The sequence below is a fragment of the Eucalyptus grandis genome, chromosome 4 (genome assembly GCF_016545825.1).
Source record: "Eucalyptus grandis isolate ANBG69807.140 chromosome 4, ASM1654582v1, whole genome shotgun sequence".
NCBI lineage: Eukaryota > Viridiplantae > Streptophyta > Magnoliopsida > Myrtales > Myrtaceae > Eucalyptus > Eucalyptus grandis.
In genome coordinates this window covers 1,384,965-1,404,484 of record NC_052615.1, presented here as the reverse complement: position 1 = coordinate 1,404,484, position 19,520 = coordinate 1,384,965, and the positions used below count along the sequence as shown (strand labels likewise).

At 39.1% G+C, this 19,520-nt stretch overlaps 1 protein-coding gene and 1 long non-coding RNA gene across 2 annotated transcripts; both read left to right on the top strand.

The window, feature by feature from the left end:
* Nucleotides 1-14,883: 14,883 nt before the first annotated feature.
* Nucleotides 14,884-17,198, top strand: LOC120292845. The gene is made up of 3 exons (XR_005550459.1): nucleotides 14,884-14,933; nucleotides 16,662-16,768; nucleotides 17,135-17,198. It is a non-coding gene; the product is annotated as an uncharacterized LOC120292845 (long non-coding RNA).
* A 438-nt stretch (nucleotides 17,199-17,636) lies between these two features.
* On the top strand, nucleotides 17,637-18,549 carry LOC108957439 (probable RNA-dependent RNA polymerase 5). The gene is made up of 2 exons (XM_039311298.1): nucleotides 17,637-17,769; nucleotides 18,209-18,549. The coding sequence occupies exons 1-2, from the start codon at nucleotides 17,651-17,653 to the stop codon at nucleotides 18,468-18,470; spliced, it is 381 nt and encodes a 126-aa protein (XP_039167232.1). The 5' UTR covers nucleotides 17,637-17,650; the 3' UTR covers nucleotides 18,471-18,549.
* The last annotated feature ends 971 nt before the right edge of the window (nucleotides 18,550-19,520 follow it).

The following is a 19,520-nucleotide window of genomic DNA, read 5'->3' as shown; positions in this document are numbered from 1 at the left end:
CGTTTGTCCAGATTCTATCATTAGATACGAAACAACAATTACAATTTGATTAAGGAAGTTCACTCTCGTTCCTAATCTCTCAAAATTATTTGCTTCCTATGAATAAAATGCTTCTGCATTCTTCCTTGTTTTCTCATTTTCTCTAAATATATTAATAAAACTGCCTTAAAGATCTCTTTTTCAATACAAGGCAATACCAAAACTTGCACATTTATTTGATGTAAAATGATATATTTAGACATTTTATGCATGCCACTCCTTTTTTATAAATTTCAAAAGGATTGTAGGGGCAAAATGGGCAAAACGACGAACATATCCACAGTTTTTTTTTTCTAGCATATATAGATTGTACAGAATCTTTTACTATATAGGTTTCCTATTGCAATCATATTAATTAGTTTGGAATATCCTTTTAGTTCAAATTTATAGCTCTTCTTTTAGCTCTATTCAATACACAATTGAATCTTTGTCGAATTTCCTTGTAGATGTTTTGTAATGGTATTGCAAGACCACAACAATTCCCATTTGGTCGCTAGCGACAAGTCAGTGACGTCAGACCCAACAAACCTCGTTATTATAAGAACGCATTTCTTGAAACATGACAAGAATGTGCAAATCATCTTTTAACATCCTCGAAAAATTAGGAGTCTTAAAAAAACTCCATGTTGTTTTCTTGCGGGAATACTCTAATACTTGCCTAAACTACGCGAGATACCCCTTAACATACTTTTGGAGGATCTTTTGTAGTACATGTTCGTATGTGTGTATGCACCCGAGCTATGTGTGAAAGACTAGTAGCCATTATCATTCATAGAGGATGTGATTAGATGAGTAACTCTTCATAACTTTGTTCAACATTATAATTTGTAACTCTTCCGAAAAGAACGTAATTCTCATCGTCCCTTTCCAACGATTTGTTTCCTTACAAGCGCTTCGACTACGGTGATGTTGCTGTTCATCCGCCTCCCAATGTCTCTCTAATGCATTTCCTCTCTTTTTTTTCATTATTGAAACAAGAGAGTTACCTGAAGGTTTAGCGAGTAGTCCTGAGCAACCGGTCAGCTAGCAAGTGATGAAGGTTATTTGCCAGATTTCCACTAAAACCAATCGGTTGCTGAAATTGCACCCCATAACAAACCTCGTCTCTAAAAATATGTGAATCTCCTTTATCAAGACAAACTTGTAGATGTATATCTTTGCACCATTCTTTGAAGCCTTACTTTTAATCTACAGGTGTTCGGCGCTTCTTAGTCATACGATTCTCACAATGTGTTTTGTTGCGTGCTTTCATATATGATTTTTTTATAATTTAATGTACGCTTTTGTAGAACACGTGCCCTTACTTTCCACTCATCATTATCTCATAGAGCATCTAAGTAAAAGAAAGAACAATTTGTAAAAATCAACAATAAAATAAAATAAAAACCAAAAAGGTTACATAATACAAAGAGAGATAGGACGGTGGCACGACAGCGTGCTGAGGCCTAGCATTAGTATTAGGGTTCATATCTATGAAGACGTGCTACCATCTGCATCATGGACGTGCTGCCATTTGCATCATAAAATTGATAGAAGATGAAGCGTAATAATTGCCAGGTGATCGAGATGGTCTAAAGCAACTTAACTTGACCATGGTTAATTATTAACCATCGCCATGGTTAATTATTAACCATCGCTTTAGGTTCAAAGCCACGTCTGTCTTCTTTCTCCTCCTATGAGTTTTTTTACATAGAGACCACGCACTTTTCAAGCTCTGGAAATTAATAATCAAATGTTGACTTGTTAATTATCCTCATTAATGGCCAATCGCCTCATTCATTTTATAAAACTTAATCTAATATAATATTCCTATAGCACAATATCCAAGTACATGATAATAATAAATAAATAAAAGTACTTAAATTATAAATACTAATAGCAAAACATCCCACTTCATCAATGCTACCTGTGTGTGTACACAAGAAAGATTTAAGGCTCATTCATATATGCACGGCAAGTTCATGTTCGTATATTGTTCTAGAAATATTAAAATAAATTAAGGCTTTATTTATTTCACGATAAATAAATAATTTAAAAAATATTTTTAATAATAATCGCTTATAATAACTAAATTAAGTAATCAATGGGAAAATTTTCAATTATTGACATTTTCATGGATGTTGAAAACATTTTTGTTCTTTTTTTTTATAAGCAATACAAGCGATCATTTTATGATACTCATTACGACACATTTACTCTAAACTTATTCTTGTGACATCAAGAACCCTGACTTTATACCCATGCGATACATTACTCTCCATCAACATTTTGTCAAATGATTTTCCAATCAAAACGACATCATTTTTATTTCACTCAACTCACATGTCAATCCCATTTGTCTTTCGTTGTCTATGAAGCTAGATTTTTAACAATGCTCAATGTAAAAACTTTATGGAGGGTAAATGTATCACATATGTACAAATTTAATATTTTTGGTGTCACAAAAAAGGTTTAAGGTAAATATCATAGTGGATAAAATTTGGGATTTTTAATGGCTTTTTTACCATATCAAATGAGATGATTGAGTTTTATTCTACTTTATTGTAAAGTGATATGTCTAATTAATTTAAGAAAGGTGAAAGAATGGAGTTTCGTGATAATGAGACTCAACCATTTAACTACACTCTATTTTACTTTCCTATCATTGATAGATATAAACATATACACATAGTTTTGGTTTCCCAAATGACACATAATAGCTGAATTTTCTTAGCACTCATTTGTTTGTGTTTCCTGTTAAAATTCAAAATATTATTCCAATACAAAATATTTACATAAGTTGGTTTCACAAATAACGCACAATAAAATAGAACGAAATAATGTAATCATAATGATTAGAGTTAACTACATTTTCTTAGGACTTGTTTGTTTATGCTTTTAAAATGCAAAAATTAAAAATTAAAATTGTATTTAGATATTTAAAGATTTTGAAAAATTATGCCTAAATTACATATCAAATTTTAACCGTTGTGAAAATTTGATTGGTTTCAAGCCAAAAAAGTGTAAAAAGTTGTTCAAGGCAAGATTATATATATTGTGCTAAGGTTTGTGAGAGCGTAAAACTTAAAATTCACGGTATCATTGTCCTTTGATTTGATGCGTCCACTTTATCCCTTGTCCTTTTTTTCAGCCTAATTGAAAATAGAAAACATCAACTTTAGGTCAAGTAACAAATTTGGCCTAAACTTTTTTTATCTCATAAAAAAAGTATCAACTTTAGATTGAGTGACAAATTTGGCCCCAACTTTTTTTCTCAAAAAATCACAAACTTTCACTTAAATCCTAAATCTAGGCCCCTTAACTTAAATCCATTATTGTTCTCAACAATAAATTCATGCGTATTTGCTTGTCGAATTTAAAGCACCATTCATTATCTTCTTGTTTGAGCCATAGCTTAAAGAATAATGGTGAAGTTGTTCATCGTCTCTTACATTGCATTGGCAAGTCAAGAAGATTTTCGGATTGAATTTATCTGACCAAACTTCATCGCTTTATCATAATATGAAGCTGTAAACCACCGTCTATCGAGAGACACCATTGACGAGATTTGCCAAGCTCACAACTAAAACCTCTTTTCCTGAAACAAGGTTGACTTTAGATAGAGAGTTAACAGTAGGGGCCAAATTTGGGATAATGGTGAAAGTTTATGATATCTTACAAGACAAAAAAAAAAAAAATTGGGGCTAGAATTGTCACTCGACCGAAAGTTGGTGTTTTATTTTTTACGAGACAAAAAAAAAGTTGTGGCCAGATTTGTTACTCAACATAAATTTAATGTTTTTTTATGAGATAACAAAATTTAGGCAAGATTTATCACTCGACCTAAACTTGATACTTTTTTTTTTTTTTTTGAATTAGCCCTTTTTCCCTTACTTTCTATTTTTTCCAAAGACAACCATAAAAAGGCTAGATAACTTGTTGGTGATTCCATTGGTACGTGGCGATTTTGGATTGGACAATGTGTAAAGAGATAGGTTGAGTAGGGTGGAGTTGGGTCCGGTGAGTATTCACTAAGGCCTAACTAATGGGGTTCATGTCTATGAAGCCGTATTGCTGTAAAGTTAACAGAAGAGGCGACATAATGATTATTACGTGACCGACATTGTCATAAAGCAACTTAACTCACCCATGGTTAATGTTAACCATCATTGTGTTCTTTTGTTTTTGTTTTTATTGCACCACGTCTAAGGGGTGAGCGCGGTTTCAAATTGTCTACAATAGGAATTTTTTTTTTTTTGGTAAAGGTCTACAATAGGGTGTTTTCCTGCTTGATCCCATACCTAATGTGAAGATTCAGCCTAAAGTTGTCAACTTGTCCATTCCAAATTGTAATTCACAATAGAAAACTCATGTTTTGGGTCTCCTACCTTGAAACTTCATCGATAACTAGACCCGTTAAACGGGTGGGTCGGGTCGGGTTTGGGTCGGGTCATAAATGGTCCGACCCAAATCAACCCATTTAACCCGTTTATGACCCATTTATTATAGTGCAAAAATTTTAACACATACCCGACCCGACCCGTATCCGACCCATACCCGATCCATTTAACGAAACCTAAAAGTTTATATATATATTTTTAAAATGATATTGCTAAAATAGTTTTATACAACACAAATTTAATGGATAATTTTTATACATTTTAAAATAATTATTTTTAAAAAAATCGAATTTTAATTTTTTTTTTTTTTAAAAATTAATTTTTTTAATTTTTTAATTATTTTTATTTTTAAGAATATAATATTTACTTTCTTTTTCTTTTTCTTTTTCTTTTTCTTCTTCTTCTTTGGTCAGCCGCCACGGGGCAACAGCCGGCGGCCGGACCCACAGCGAGCTCAAGGCTCGCCAGATCCGGCGAGCTCGAGCTCGCCCGACGTCAGCGAGCTCGAGTCTCGCTAGATCCGGCGAGCTCGAGCTCGCCCGACGCGAGTTGAAGTCTCGCCAGATCGGCGAGGCTCCAGATCCGGCGAGCTCGAGGCTCGCCGGCGAGCGAGCTCGAGCCGCCCTCGCCGGATCCGGCGAAGCTCGAGCCTCGCCGGACGTCGGCGAGGCCTCCGCCTCGCCGGATCCGGCGAGACTCGAACTCGCCGGCGTCGGGCGATCGGCGAGCTCGAGGCTCGCCAGCGTCGGGCGAGCTCGAGCTCGCCGGATCTCGCCGGATCGGCGAAGCTCGAGGCTCGCCGAATGTCGGCGAGGCCTCCGCCTCGCCGGATCGGGCGAGCTCGAGGCTTGCCGGCGTCGGCGAGCTCGAGCTCGCCCTCGCCCGACGCCGGCGAGTTCGGGTCTCGCCCGGATCGGCGAGGCTCGAGCCCGCCGGGCGTCGGCGAGGCCTCCGCCTCGCCAGATCCGGCGAGCTCGAGCTCGCCCGGCGCCGCTCGGCGCCGGCGAGGCGAGGCTCGCCTAGCCGCCGCCCGGCCATCGCCGTGCCGGTGACCGGAGGAAGAAGAAAGAAAAATAAAAGAAGAAAAAAATAAAAAAAATAATTATAATTTCGGTTTTTAAAAAAAAATTTTATAAAGTTAAAGAGAGGAGAGAAATGGTGGGATTTTGAGTGAAAATAAATATGTTCATTTTTAATGGGTTGATAAATGGGTCATAAATGGGTCAACTCTCTAACCCATTTAAAACCCATATATCTTAGTCTTGACCCATTAAAACCCATTATAGGTGCTTTATGAAAGAAAGCTTGACCCATTAATGACCCATTTAACCATAAATGGGTCTATAAATGGGTTGCATAACCCATTTAACACCTCTATCGATAACCTTTGGGTTACTGAAAATTTCAGCTACCCTAGCACATTTTTCATTGGGAACGGCTTGCCAGCCTGGTGTGTGTGAATCGCAAAACCTGCAGACATACAACAATTCTTCATAAACTAATTGAAATGTCCTTTCTTGGTTTATCAGCCTATTCAGATTATCTAATGGATGAATAATTTTTGATAACATATTGTTGCCACCTTCGAAAAGATCCTTGAAAATTGCTCGAGGGTTGTTAAAAAATCAAGAACTGGATGTAATAATCTGAAGATAAATATAGTAAGACAGTTTTGGGTTCATGTCATCTTATTATAAGATCAATTCACTATCCTCCCCTGGAGCTTGACCAATACTTAGGGTGCGTTTGGTTTAGTATTCTCAAAAAACTTTCTGCCTCCAAAGCCCTTTGGAGAAATATTGGACTGTTTAACAACTATTGAATGAGCTTTCACTTGAAAGTCAACATTGGGAAAACTTGAAGCGCATTGCTAATAGGGACTAGCATTGAGCTTTCGGTATTTGCCTAAATGCTAAAACTCATTTTTTTCCTTCAGAAACTATTATCACCAATTCTTCAAATTTCCGATCACATTAAGAGAGAGTTGGAGAGCGTTAAAGAAATTCTAGATTTTGGTTAATTCAGGATATAATGGATTTTATTATAATTATTATTCAATGAAAAGTTTTGCTTAGTCAACATAAATGTTTTAAATTATTATTTGTTGACATTTGAATTTTTTTTCGACGTTTTAAATATCCATTATCTTGTAAAAATGTAAAAATGATATAAAAATGATATATATAAAGCATATAAAAAATGAAAAAAAGAAAGAAAAAATGATGAAGTCGTGTGGGACAGCATGTCCGGCCCACTTGGCAACTTTTAGCCCGCTGAGTTCGTTCCCCCCGGTCCTATCTTTGTTTCTTTCTTATTAGGCCCATCTTCATTTCTTTCGTTTTGAGCCCATCTTTATTTCCTTTGTTTTGAGCCCACAAAAGCCCTAAAGTGGCCCAGCCCAAGGTCACCTCTTCCCCTTCGTCTGTCCCGAACCAGCGCCTGTGAGGAGAGAGGGAAGAGCGACCTGCGGGTGATGGAAATAGAAGAGTATCCTCCGTGAGTGCCGGTGAGCGAGGAAAACGCGACAAGCAGTGACAAGGCGATCCAAACCTTCTAGAAGGGTTTAGCTGGCAAATCCTAACGGAAAAGATTCCTGCGGGAGAAAGGAGCTGAGCGAGGAGTGGGTGAAGGACAAGAGAGCACGCTCGTGGCTACAGAGATTCAAGGGGGAGAACGGAGGAAGGCTCAAGGTTTTTTGGCAGGAAGTCCGGTCGCCGGAGCCCCGCCTCCGATTCCCGGGTTCCGATCGGAGGTCCGTGAACCGACCTCCACTTGCTTGACGATCCTTCTGCAACTGGAGAGCTGTTCTGGCCAATACAGAGCGTGATGATCCAAAACCAAAAATGCCATTGAAAATTTGAAATAGCAGCCACCAACTACACATCATAACAGTTTTTAGAGCTGCAAGAGTCCAGTTCGAGAAGCCAAATCAGCAAACCTGGCTCATCTTCACCAGATCAAGTAATGAATCAAAAGATACAGAAACAAATTCATATGACGCCAAACAGATGTACTCAACTTCGCTAAGATATTCTCTAGAAGCACCAACAATTCAAAGTTAAAAACCACCTTGCTGAACTCAATGGGCATCGTCCTCTCTGTCCATAACCAAATCATGTCGCAAACCTTCTCTCTCTCTCTCTCTCTCTCTCTCTCTCTCTCTCCCCGGCGATCTGTCCATGTCCCCCAAAATCAAATCATGTATTCGAAACACAATTCGAAAAATTATTCAAGTAAAAATCTGGGAAACAAGGTCCCACATACTTTCAAAGAAAAAAACTAGGGCGCGATTCTATAAGTAGTATGTCCAGGATACGAGCGATCTTGTCCCAGTCCTCGCCTGCTTGTCTTTTGCAACTCTTATGCAATTCTCCGCAATTGCAAATGAAAAGGGAAGTAAGGGATGTGAGCCTTCGCATTGCTTCAGGGAATGATGTCAACAGGGAACACTCCTCCTCCTTAATCCTGAGATATTGAAGTGATTGAAGGGCCTCGATCTCCTTTGGTATATCCTTCAAATTGTGGCAAGACTCAAGTATGAGATGCTTGAGATTGCGGGCCTGTAGAAGCCAGCGTAGGAGAGATGTTAGTTTGGGAAGATGATTGATTTTCACGGAGCGGAGAGTTCGAAGCGGAGAGTCCGAAGGCCTCCAAGGAAATCCAAGATGTTGCCGCTTTCGTCTTTGGATATATCCAACTCCTTGCAGTTGTCAAAAACTAGGTTAGTAAGGGATGCAAGCTTTGCATTCCTTTAGGTAATGATGTCAACGAGCGGCACGAGACGATATCAAGCCGTTGAAGTGATTGAAAGGCCTTGATTTGCTCTGGTAATGCCTTCAAATCACAGCCATGAATTTGGAGAAGCTTGAGATTGCGGGCCTGTAGAAGCCAGCGTGGGAGAGATGTAAATTTGGGAAGACGATTGATTTGCACGGAGCGGAGAGTCCGAAGGCCTCCATGAGATGTTGCTACTTTCATCTTTGGATATAACCAGCTCCTCGCAGTTGCAGAAAACTAGGTCAATAAGGGATGCAAGCCTTCACATTCCTTTAGGTAATGATGTCAACGAGCGGCACCTGACGATTTTAACCAGTTGAAGTGATTGAAAGGCCTCGATTTGCTTTGGTAATACCTTCAAATCATAGCTGTGAATTTGGAGAAGCGAGATTGCTGGCCTGGACAAGCCATTGTGGGAGATATGCTAGTTTGGGAAGGTCTGTAATTTGTACATAGCAGAGACTCTAAAGTCCCTGGAAATCCAAGATGTCGCCGCTTTTGTCTTTGCATAAATCCAGCGCATCACATTGCCCGATAGAGAGATACACAAGGTTGGGTAGGTGTCGCACACTTTGGCCAAATATGTTATCCCCAAGACGAGAAGTCAATGGCATGGCTTTCAACTTCTTACAGTAAAAAATACCTAATTTCAATAGACTATGAAACGATGTTGTAAAAGTGGATGAATGGGCAGACTGGATGTATTCCAGTTTAGCCAGCCCCGAAATCTGTAAACTCTTGAGGTGAGGTAATTGGCCTAGTGGAGAGAGATGTTTACATCTTCCACAGCCTATAATCTCTACCTCAACTAAATTTGGCAAGGAAGACACGAGGCTATCCATCATCCACCTTGGAAAGCTCTCACCTTCATATCCAATGATTGTCAACTCCTGTAGATTTGAGGGCGGCTGTAGTCTATCTAATAGAGCTTCATTTTTAGTCCCGATTACTGCATCATCAGCATTGAAACTGCCCAATTTAAGTTTTAAGGATTTTAGAAACTGCTTCTCTATCAAGTTTGCAGCCTTGTATTCTTCTATTGTATCCGTTACATGTTCCAAATTTTCAATCCAAAGGCTTCCCTGGATGTTATTAAGCTTATATAGCTCATCAAGTTTGCCATAATTCTTAGCACAAGCTTTGTCTATGGGAAAAATGAAGCGATTCAGCCTATGTAGAGAACTCAATTGCCCTAGCCCACGGGGAACATAACTAAGTCGCTCACAATATTTTATGCCTAGATTTCGAAGGCTGACTAAATTCCTTATTCCCCTCGGTAATTCTTCAAGGTAACAACCATCAAGATTAAGCGTTTGCAAATTTTGCAATTCCACAATGGAGTTAGGAAGCCTACGGAGCCACCGATTGTAAGAGAGATCAAGATATGTGAGATACTTCAACTCATAGATGGACCTTGGCAGCTTCTTGATTTCTCTCTTATGTAGATCCAAGATGTGCAACCTTTTGAAACTTTGCACAAGTTGGCATAAATTTACTTCACTTATCATTCTACTCTTAAAAAAAAATTAATGTTCCCAAGCGACTTGCTTTCAAGCATGGGAATGGAAGGGGAAGGTCACCCACAGATATATGACGAGTTCTTCCATCTATGGATTTTGTGTCATTCCCTACCACACAACACTCATTCCCTGCAACTGAGCAGGCTAAATCATGCATCTTGCAAGTCTCCTTTCTGTGATTGGATCTTTTTTAAAATCTTGAAAGAAGTTACTCCAAAGTAGATTCATGAAATATTCATGGGCAATGTCTTCTAAAGGCTCACTTGTATTTGATGGCTTGATAAATCCTTCTACCACCTAAAATCGACCAAATTCTACTTTTTGGGAAACAATGGACAAAAAGCGAAACATCGTTTTAAATGTGAAGGAAGATTGTTGTAACTTAGCCTAAGAACCGACATTATTTCTTCTTCACTTTGAGATGCTTCTGGGAGCTTATAATCTTTGAAATGTAACCATTCGGCTTTTGTTTTCTTAGAAAATTGTAAGCTTCCAACAGTTCGAACAACCAATAGAACACTAGAGCACCTTCTAGCTATCTCTTCACCAATAGGTCGCAAGTCAGGATCCTGTGTCTCCTCTCCTTTTGGAAAAGCCATTTGCATTAATAAATCGATAGACTTCATTTCAGATAATCCCCTAAGAAGATAAGGTGAAGCAGTGTAGGTGATATTTGCAACCGAACGAAGACGTTTAGTTATAAGGATCTTGCTTCCTCTAGCACCTCCCACCAATAATGTTTTCAATTCGAGCCAAATTTCTAGTTCTGCATCCCAATAGTCATCTAAAACTAAAAGATATCTCCTTCCATCAATTGCTCTCCTCAATTCATTTTGTAACTGTTCCAACACATCATGATTCAGTACCTCATTTGTCACACAAGCTAAGATATTTTTCACTATTTTTCATGTCAAAGTCATTAGAGACACGTACCCACGTTTTCAATTCAAAATGTTCTCTGACCATCTTATCATTATATACACCTTGAGCAACAGTTGTTTTTCCAAGCCCACCAATACCAACTATTGGAAGGATGGAAACAATCCCTTTCACGTCTGAATCAAATAAAAATTTCTTAACAGTCTCCTTATCATGATCTCTCCCTATAATATCCTTCTCACATGCGAAGGAATGTCTCTTTTCTCTTCCTCCACTCTCTCTCGGGGCGTGTGTTCAATTGGAATTTCCCGTCAGCTATAATGGTTTCTATTCTTTTCTTCATTGCTCTTACTTTGTAACTCATCTTCAATATAAAAGCAACCTGGTTTGAACCAGAGAAAAATTTCCTTACCTCATTGAACATTTTATCGTGGCCTCTCAGTCCTCGTCGTGTAGCTTCTACATTGTATTCTTCAAGCACGTCCAGTGTGTCATAAAAAGCAGTCAAAGTACGAGAAAATATTCAGTGGTATGTGCGCGCCACGTCATCCGCTGACCTGGTGCGCACATACCAATGGAAAACCGGCACATGTCCCCGAGCGGGACCCGCTGAAAAAGGAGAAGGCGCTGATTTTTGGTTGGCTTGGCTTGGCTCGGCTAAAGAAAGGACGGTCAGCGTATTCCTGTCGTTCAAATTTTTTTCTCTCTCCTCACTTCAATTGGTGGGTTCTCGCTCCTCGCTTGAACGCGTAGAGCCTTCCTCTGTTTCTTCTCCGCGCATCCCACCTCTCTCCGCCTCCGCTTCCACCTCCGACTCTGCCTGCCCAAAAGCCTCGCTGGTCATCTGCCTCTGGCATCTCGGTCTCGTTCCCGAGCGGCGCCAGGCTCCCGCCGCCGACCGGGCACCGGCATCCGACGCCGGCCCGCTCGGTCGCGAGGGAGATCTCGGCGGACTTGGGCGAGGTCGACGGCGCGCGCGGCGAAGAAGGAGAGGCCTGCTGCATTTTCTCTCTCTTTTTTTTTTTTTTTCAACGGAGCGCGCGCTATTTCTTCCCGCTTATGCCTCTCTCTTCCTCAAGCACTCCTCTCTCTGTCCCGAGCCCTATCACTCACCCCAAGCGCCCCGTCCTCTCTCGTCTCGAGCCCTCTCACTCACCCTAAGCGCTTCCCTCCTCGCCTCTGTCCTCGTTGCCGTCGTCGACTTTCCAGCCACGGTTCCAGAAATCGCCTGCCGCCGACTGGCCTCTCGAGCTTCTTTGTCTTCTACTCCTTATTTGGTCCCGATTTCGAGCTCGAGTACGTAGCCAAGGATTTTAAGCAAAAGAGGTTTGCGAGGCTATACTGGTAGCGGTGCTAAGTTTTGGGCTTTCGCCGCGACCAGTGAACTTCCAAGATCACGGTCGAGCACCGGCACTGCACCGGCACATCGAAGAATTTACTTACGGGTTCCGGCTCTTTTCTAACGCTTCCTCACGGACATGAATTTGCCGACCGTTTTCATCTCCATTCTCGCATTGGTCCTGCTGTCCAACGGTTCTCTCTGCGTGTCGTCCTCAACTTCGCCGTCCAAAGACCCGTTTCTCGGGATAGCTCCTGAAGGTTCGAGCCTGTCGCTTTCTTTTGGGTGCCTCGTTTGTAAAGTGTTTTTTATTGGACAGAGCTCGCTGTAGTGGGTGGGGGTGGGGTGAGGGGTTTTGACATTTTGAGGCCGTGGTTGGGTGATCGATGTGATGCGTGATACCCGGATGTGAAATATTACAGTTCATCGAACAGGATCAAGTGAAAGGATGGGTCGAAGAAATTCACCGAGCTCGGGTCAATGACGATTTCTGCGATGCGCCGGATGGGACGGATGAGCCGAGGTCCTTTTGAGCCATTTTTTGAGTAATTAGTTTGTTGTTGTCCTTGAATTTATTGGTTGTTCTCACATCTTGCATTGTGTTTAGATGGATGAGTTGATGCAACGGAAGGGAAATAAAGACAGAGATTATGAATAGGATAAATAATGGAAATAGTAAAATAAATAATTCTTTTTGGGCCATAGACCACCCCGGGGCAAAAGCGGGAGGAGATAGAAGTAAATTCATGAATCACTTTGTCGCCCTTCTTTTCATTGATGGCTGTCTTGTTCATTTGATGAGATGCATATGAAGAACTCCCAGTTTTCTTTCTTGCCGAATGAAGCAGATGAATTGTTACCTTAAGCAATTTCACCAGATATTACGAACTTGGCGGGTATATTATGAGGACAATTTTCCTTGGTAATTGGTTTTGCATCATAGATCAGCAAAACTGCGGATTGCTTTATTTGATATAAATGCTTTTGAAGAGCAAAGAAGTGTATTCAGTTTATATGGGATGGTCTGGCCAACTTCCATAAGCGGCATAGTTGAGCGATGCTCTCCATTGATATATTTGTAATGATGGTTCATCAAGAAGCTCAGCTGGACTCATGTTAGTTCAGTTGTATTGTGCTTATCACAAACCATGGATTTCTTTTTGTTAGGCTTGTATTGGGTTTAGATATTACCTATCCAAAAAAGACTGTTACTAATCCTAGGCTTTATTTCTTCTTATAGAACATAGTATGTGTGGAAACACCTAGTAGTGTCCATATCTGGACTGCTTTGATGTTTAGACCATTCTAAATGACACTTTGTTACTTTCACCCGGCTTTGTTTCTTTCTTTAGAACATCTCATGTATGTCTGCAGATTTCTTGTAGTGTCCACCACTAGAGCTACGTACTTTTCTAATTGTAACTTCACTTTCTCTGACTCGATAATGCATGAACCTCAGCATGCCCAAATGGAAAATTTTATTGTTGGAATGCAGGACATGTCCCTGTCATTATATTTTCTTCGAGAGTAAATGATGGCATTTGTGGTAAGTAGTCCATTGGAACTTTTTCTCCATGGTCTTGGCCTTTCCAAGCATTCGTTTTCCTATGTTGATTGTGGACCTCATTCTCCCTTCGATCATCTCTGTACATAACACATGCATGTAAGTTCATGTACCATCGAACAAGATCCTGCTGCATTTGAATTGCCCAACAAGGTTGCAATTCCTTCTTAGACGTAAGAATATCAGATATGATATTATGAACGGCCAGGGCCAGAAGTCCTCTTTGCAGATTTTAATTGCTTCAATTTCAAGGATATCTCTAATCTTCACTACAATGAGATGTTCCATGCTTTAGTGTCATGGGGCATTGATTAATCATAATTGTGCAACAACAGATTTATTTACCTGCTTTAGCAACTTCATGTCCTGGATTGTCTTCCTCACCAACAAACATCACTGTTAAAATATTACTTTACAGACTATTTAATGAACCCTAATACCATGAAGACAAGTAAACAAGGGTATATTTCAAGTGATGAACATATTTGAGACTACTTTTTAGGAACTCTCCAACTTTTGAGGACAAGGATATGCATATGGGAAATGAATGGAAACTTTTTTTCGGCTTTACATCTTAAGGATTGTTTCAAAAGCTAGACAAGACTGGCTTCTTCAATTGAGAACAGTTTGCATGCTTGGTCTGGTTCAATCCAGTGAAAAGAAAGTGGTCAAAACTAGGTGAGATGGAGAACTGGTTTAGTTCGGATCGATCTTTTCCTTAATGCTCGTCAATGAATAGTGTTTCTGAGAATACAAGAAAAATTGCAGGAACGGAGAAAGGTTGGAGAGAAAACAAAAGGTGCATTTTTGAATGAAATCTATGTGCTTATCGTCATATGCGGGGATCTGCAGAGTGATCAATTGTTAGTAAAATGGATGATGAATGTGTGGATTAAGTAACATCATAATATTGTGATAAGATACTAATTAATGCTTAGATTAATTTTCCCTTTTCATTGTTTAGGATTTTTGTCAATTGGACAATTACTAAATCCTAAGGTCCTATAAAAGATTTATATGTTGACATCATCTGACCTCAATAGGTTGACGGAACTACTAGATTGTTCGGTTCTTGTAACACCGATTTTAGCATCCATTGGACAAAGGTTAACTAGCAGGTTGTCATTCTTTTTCTGCCTCCTCTTAATGTTTCCTCCTAACATATGTTCTTTGCTCGCTCCATGATACTCGAGACGACTGCTATGATGGGAGTGACGAATACAGTGATAAAGTGAAGTGCCTGAATACATGTCGGGAAGCTGGAAAAGCAGCATGAGATGAGCTGAAGAAAAAAATTGCTGTGTACTAGGAGGGCGTTGCCATATGTAAACAGAAAGCGGAACACTCTAAAGTAGCTCTTGCAAAAGACAAGGACGAATTGTCAAAACTGAAAAGTGAGGAGAAAGTACTGAAAGTGCAGTTTGAACAGCTTTAAGGTTTGGTTTTTCCTAATTTGGTGGTATCTTGGCAAAATAACTTGAATTTAGTCGTCATGATCCCATTAAACTTGAGTTTGCCCTTAAAACATAGTTGCTGGCTCTTTGCACACATATATCATCTTTGTTCATACGCATCCAAGTGATAGCAGCATATTATGGTCTACGAATTAGAAAAACTCACACTCGATGATAATGAACTCATCATAGTATATCTTTCGTATAGATATTTTACGGTACTCAATCTGTTTGGTAGTTTTACCAAACAACGAAGCATTTTCTGAATGAATGTGGATGTTGTGAATATTAGATATTGATGTGCCAGATGTATCCCAGCCTTGTAGGTAAATGGATGGAAGATTTGGGAAGCATTTGGTTTACCTCACTAAAAGAAATTACTTCATCCCTCTAAACGAGTGTTTAGTAATGTTATGATGTTTGGAAGATTAGCTATATTTGGGAAAAATAGTGAAAATGGACGGGATAGGTGGAAAGTCAGGAGAAGTTTGAAATTTCTGTGAGAGAGAAATAGAGGGAAAATTCAAATTTTTAGATACTCTCTCCAAATTCTGGCCCTTGGTGCTCCCAAAATAGCCTTAGTGTCATGGTCACTATTTGCTATCTCTGTTGTTGTACATGTGCTTAGTCTACCCTTCTTCCATGCTTTGGCACTTTAGATGCTTAGTTTAAGATTTCTTTTACATGCGTTCGTTTTTGTCTGACTATCAATTGTTTTGTTGCTTTTTCATCTCTAAATATAGAGCGCAAAGAACAAATAGAGAAAGCAGAGGAGAAAGAACGAATGAGAAAAGAAAAAGAAGAGAGGGAAAAAAAAGAAGCCGAGGGGAAAGTTGGCAAAGAGAAAACCAAAACAGCTGAGGAAATTGATCAAGAGAGAATTGAAAAGGGTGGAGGAGGTGAAAGTGATACGTCAACTGCAGAGAGAATGCTTGATGAAATGATTGGACTTGTGGATGATTATCCATCTGACCTGGTTCAATAGAAAGAATGTTCATTTCATTGGTCTCTCTGAATGTCTACTCTGGCTTTTGTTGGGAGAAGAGGAGTGACTAAGAGAATATCCACTTGTACAAATCTGGCATTTAGAGGATTAAATACTTAGCCAAATAGGATATTTTTTTCCAAGAAGTTGGAACCGAATTGCTTTTTTGGTAAAAGAGGACACTGCTTAAATGGATGGTTACTTATAGCTACCATTGGCTGAAATGTCAAGTACTACTATAGTGCCTATTTGTGTAAGATTTACTAGGTTTTCATGCTATTTAATTATACTCCAGAGTTTCACAAGCCCAAATGAAAGTCAGTTTGGTGGTTGACATGAAAGAAATTCTTGCCAACTTCATTTCTGCTGCCTTTAGTGATAATTTATCAGTATCAGAGTGCAATAGAAGTCTCATGTGTTCTGGTGGGAATTTCCCCTATCCATCATGCTCACAAGAGGAAGCATAAAAGGAATGTGGTTTGTCAAGCCGATCATTTTATATGCAGAAAATTGGTTAGATCATTGATGTTGTTAGAGTGTTATGGTTGCTTAGGAAAGTCTACATTGCATTATTAAGTATCATTTCAGCTTTGAGCTGTAAGTGTGAGTCTAGTTATTAGTTTTTTTTAGCTGCAATAATTCTCCACATTGCGATATTTTTCATTTTTCTATCAGTTCATTTATATCTTCCATTCTAATTGTTTTGGCCAAATTTTAATCTGTAGCTCCCTCCTCATACAATTCATATTCGACCGTCGATGATCAATGTTGAAAAGGACCCGAAGCTTTCAAATATCAGGACCGTTGATGCACTCGAAATAGTACAAACAAGGTACAACCAACATATTTTGCCAGCAGGCTATCATTGTTTTAATTAATTCTCTCGAGGTTCTTATGGTACCTCTGACCCCTAGTATTGTGATCACAGTGTTATCTGTGGGTTTGTTGTCTGGCTATGCTATTGATTCGTTGATCATTGTGTTAAGATTTTCCTTTGGAGTTAGCTGGTTAAAAGACCCTTACATAAACAGGCTGAAAAGTTAGTGGCTTTCTTGTTCTTTCAGCAGTTTAATTTGAACATGGGACATGTTTTTCTTGTGAATTACTAAATCCCATTGCTTTTTGTTTGGAGCTTTTTCTGCCATCAAATTTTACCTTTTCGGAAGAACTTATTAGACCTTGGTCCTCATTGATGCAGTAATAAACCAAAGCCTGCATATCTTTCAAAGATTTTGATTGCACTTTTAAGCTATGACGGGATCCCTAATGAATTTCTTTTGGACATGGTGGAGAATGCTTTGGGAGATGCAAATAGTGTCTTCTCTAGTAAACCAGCAGCTCTAAGAGGTAGTATTCTTCTGAACATTTGGACTGTTGAAATATTGTCTATTCTTAAAACAGTCCAAAAATATATTTTTCTCCAACTTTTTTTTTTCTATACTTGGATGTGCTTTTATTTTTCTTGATTCGAAATATGCATAAGTACAAAAATACATCTCTATTCATCTTTGCTGCTTTTACTTCCCCTGGGTGCGTATTTCCTTCAATTGCTATTTGATGTGTAAACATTTTCCCTTGTGTTTTCCTTTTGTTCTTTTACCGTATGAACAGTTCGGTGAATCATGGTGAGAAGGATGGTTTCATTGCGGCCAGAATGATCTTATCGGGATTCCTCGGACAAAACATACCTACTGAGAATCGTCTGTCCATCCTGATGAACGATGAAAAGAAGAGTTTGAAAGGAGGAAGGATTCCTATTCTAGATTCTTACTATCTAATGGGGACAGCCGATCCCACAAGAATTCATAAAAGTGATGAAGTTTGTATTATCCTGTATGTACTCGTAATCTCATCTTTCTGTGCTTGATTTATCATTTAGCATGAGTCTGCTAAAGAAAACTCAAGAAAAATGGTCATTTTTGTAATTTTAATTTTAGAGTGCATCATCCTATCCTACTTTTCTAATGCCATTTGTAAGTGCTTTTGCTTATTCATTTAATCAGCTTGCCAATTAATAACTGTAGCTATGCTTGTCGGGGCTTAGATGTTTAATTTAGTTACATGCCTCCTTATACGGTCCTTGGATTTAGACATCAATGGTGTTATATTGCTTTGATGACATCCCATATCTAGTTCTGTTCTTGTTAACACATGTTTGAGTTTGATATTCACAACTTTGGGGAAAAGGTGTAATTACCTATTGGGCTTTGATGTTATAACGCTGTTTCGGGTGTCTTTACTATTTAATAGTTTGCTTGAATCATCAATGCAGTGACAGTGGACAAATTTCAGGGAAGGTATTAGTATACCGCAATCCTGGTTTGCACTTCGGAGATATTCATGTTTTGAACGCTACATATGTGGAAGCTCTGGAAACAAAAGTTGGAAATTCAAAGTATGCTATATTTTTCGCTACTAGTGGACAGCGCTCCTTGGCCGATGAAATAGCTGGTGGGGATTTCGATGGGGATATGTATTGGGTTTCACGGAACCCTCAGGTTGGTGTTTATATGAGATTCGCTCATTCTTGTTAGACGTGTTGTATTACATTTGGTTGATGTCCTTTGCTAGCTAATGATGATACAACCTTGGACCCCCTTCCCCTTCCCCCACAACAGGAATTAGTCTTTTTATTTTTCTTTTTGCAGTTTCAAATTTTCCTCTTTCTAGTGAGGTTTTGGTAGTTGGATGGTGTTTTTCACCATCCTTTTTCTCATTAGACAATTTTTCTACAGTTTCAATTATTCTGTTCCCGTAAATGTCTCATGCAATATAGCATTGGAATTCTATGTGGCACCTCATGACTGCAGAGTTTGAGATTTTCCCGCGGTTCATAATTTCCCTTGCTTTAAAGTTGATGCATACTGTTCTTCAAACTATACCCAGAATAGTTGTATGTCATTGTAACTGGGTTCCAACTTGGCTAAGCAGTTGTTGTATGGCCAATGGAAAAGGAATTAATATGGTCAATTACTTAAGTTATTTGAAGTTTAACGAAAAAAGTTATATGAAATTCATACATGTTATTTACTATTGTGACAGACCTTTAGGAGAAGATGAGCCTGAACTTAATTCCTGAACAATAGGGAAAACTGTTCATGTCCATGTTTGCTTTCATTGGTTTGGCTTTTGCTCATAAGGAATGTATAATGGCCTTTTCAGCCACTCTTTATGCATGTGCTTGTTCCTCTTTCGTCTCTCCTTTGGCGTACAGGCCTACACTTTGAAAGTAATTTTAAATTGAGTGGAATAACATGAATGACCAACTGGGGCCTTTTACTGGAATAGGATTTCCATCCTTAATGTCCTTGGATAATTTCTACTTCTAAGATGTTTTGCTGTTGCTTTTTCTTGAATCTCTTGGGCCTACCTCCCAAAAACCCACAGTGGAAAGATAATGAGGAGAATCCTGAGGAAAATTGGCTCAAGGCATTTAGAAAAGCTTGGAGACAACAACACACTAGCAGATCCATTTGTTGTTGATTAGCTGCCTTCTTTTGCTTGTACAAAAAAAAGAAGTACATAACCCTTGCTTTTTTTTTCTTTATTTTATTTACTCCTTTGTGCAACTATAAGGAATCCAA